Source organism: Labeo rohita, unplaced genomic scaffold, assembly GCF_022985175.1.
Source record: "Labeo rohita strain BAU-BD-2019 unplaced genomic scaffold, IGBB_LRoh.1.0 scaffold_517, whole genome shotgun sequence".
NCBI lineage: Eukaryota > Metazoa > Chordata > Actinopteri > Cypriniformes > Cyprinidae > Labeo > Labeo rohita.
In genome coordinates this window covers 6,358-7,011 of record NW_026129438.1, presented here as the reverse complement: position 1 = coordinate 7,011, position 654 = coordinate 6,358, and the positions used below count along the sequence as shown (strand labels likewise).

Below are 654 nucleotides of genomic sequence, written 5' to 3'. Positions count from 1 at the left end.
GTTTATGATCACACATGATCCACTGAGAGCTTCAATATTTTCTGGCAAACTGATGCTGAAATCTCTACAGCAAACACCTACAACACAAACATCATAGAAATGTGAGAAATAATTTTAAAAAATACTATAAATATCAAGAAAAGAGGTCTTTTTTTTTATTTTTATTTTTTTTTTGTTAATTTAGTTTATAAATTGATATTGATATACCTTTCAACAGAAAACCAAGAAGAATTATTTTCTCTGCTGTCCAGATGTTCATATTTTCATTCAATAAGGAACATCAACCTATAGGTGAAAAACAAATTGGAAGGAAAAAAGATAAATGCAACACTGGGTAAACTGAGCCACCCCCATACACCTCATTTATGCACAAATTATGTTATATATTATCTGTTATAATACTTTCTGTGATTAAGAGACATTTCTTTGAGTTTGCAATAGTACTGACAACATGCAATCAAGATGAATAAATACTGCAATGAATTTGGAATTAGATATTTAAACAATTAGTTAATTTTGCTTTATCCATATAAAAATAAGCATAATTAGAAAATTAATGATTAATAATAAATAATTTAGTGTGATTTTTTAAACAATGTACAGTATTTGTAATAACGCTTATCATTAATTAAAGACAAATCTACCACTGTCCAT

General features: G+C 26.6%; 1 protein-coding gene across 1 annotated transcript in view; it reads right to left on the bottom strand.

The window, feature by feature from the left end:
• LOC127160986 (sialic acid-binding Ig-like lectin 5) overlaps positions 1 to 287 on the bottom strand; it is an 8,124-nt gene extending 7,837 nt beyond the window's left edge. The window contains exons 1-2 of the mRNA XM_051103634.1: positions 208 to 287; positions 13 to 77 (exon numbers count right to left, since the gene is read on the bottom strand). Of these exons, the coding sequence (XP_050959591.1) occupies positions 13 to 77; positions 208 to 259 (117 nt within the window). The 5' untranslated portion in view covers positions 260 to 287. The remainder of the gene's footprint in view (positions 1 to 12; positions 78 to 207) is intronic.
• Between the last annotated feature and the right edge of the window lie 367 nt (positions 288 to 654).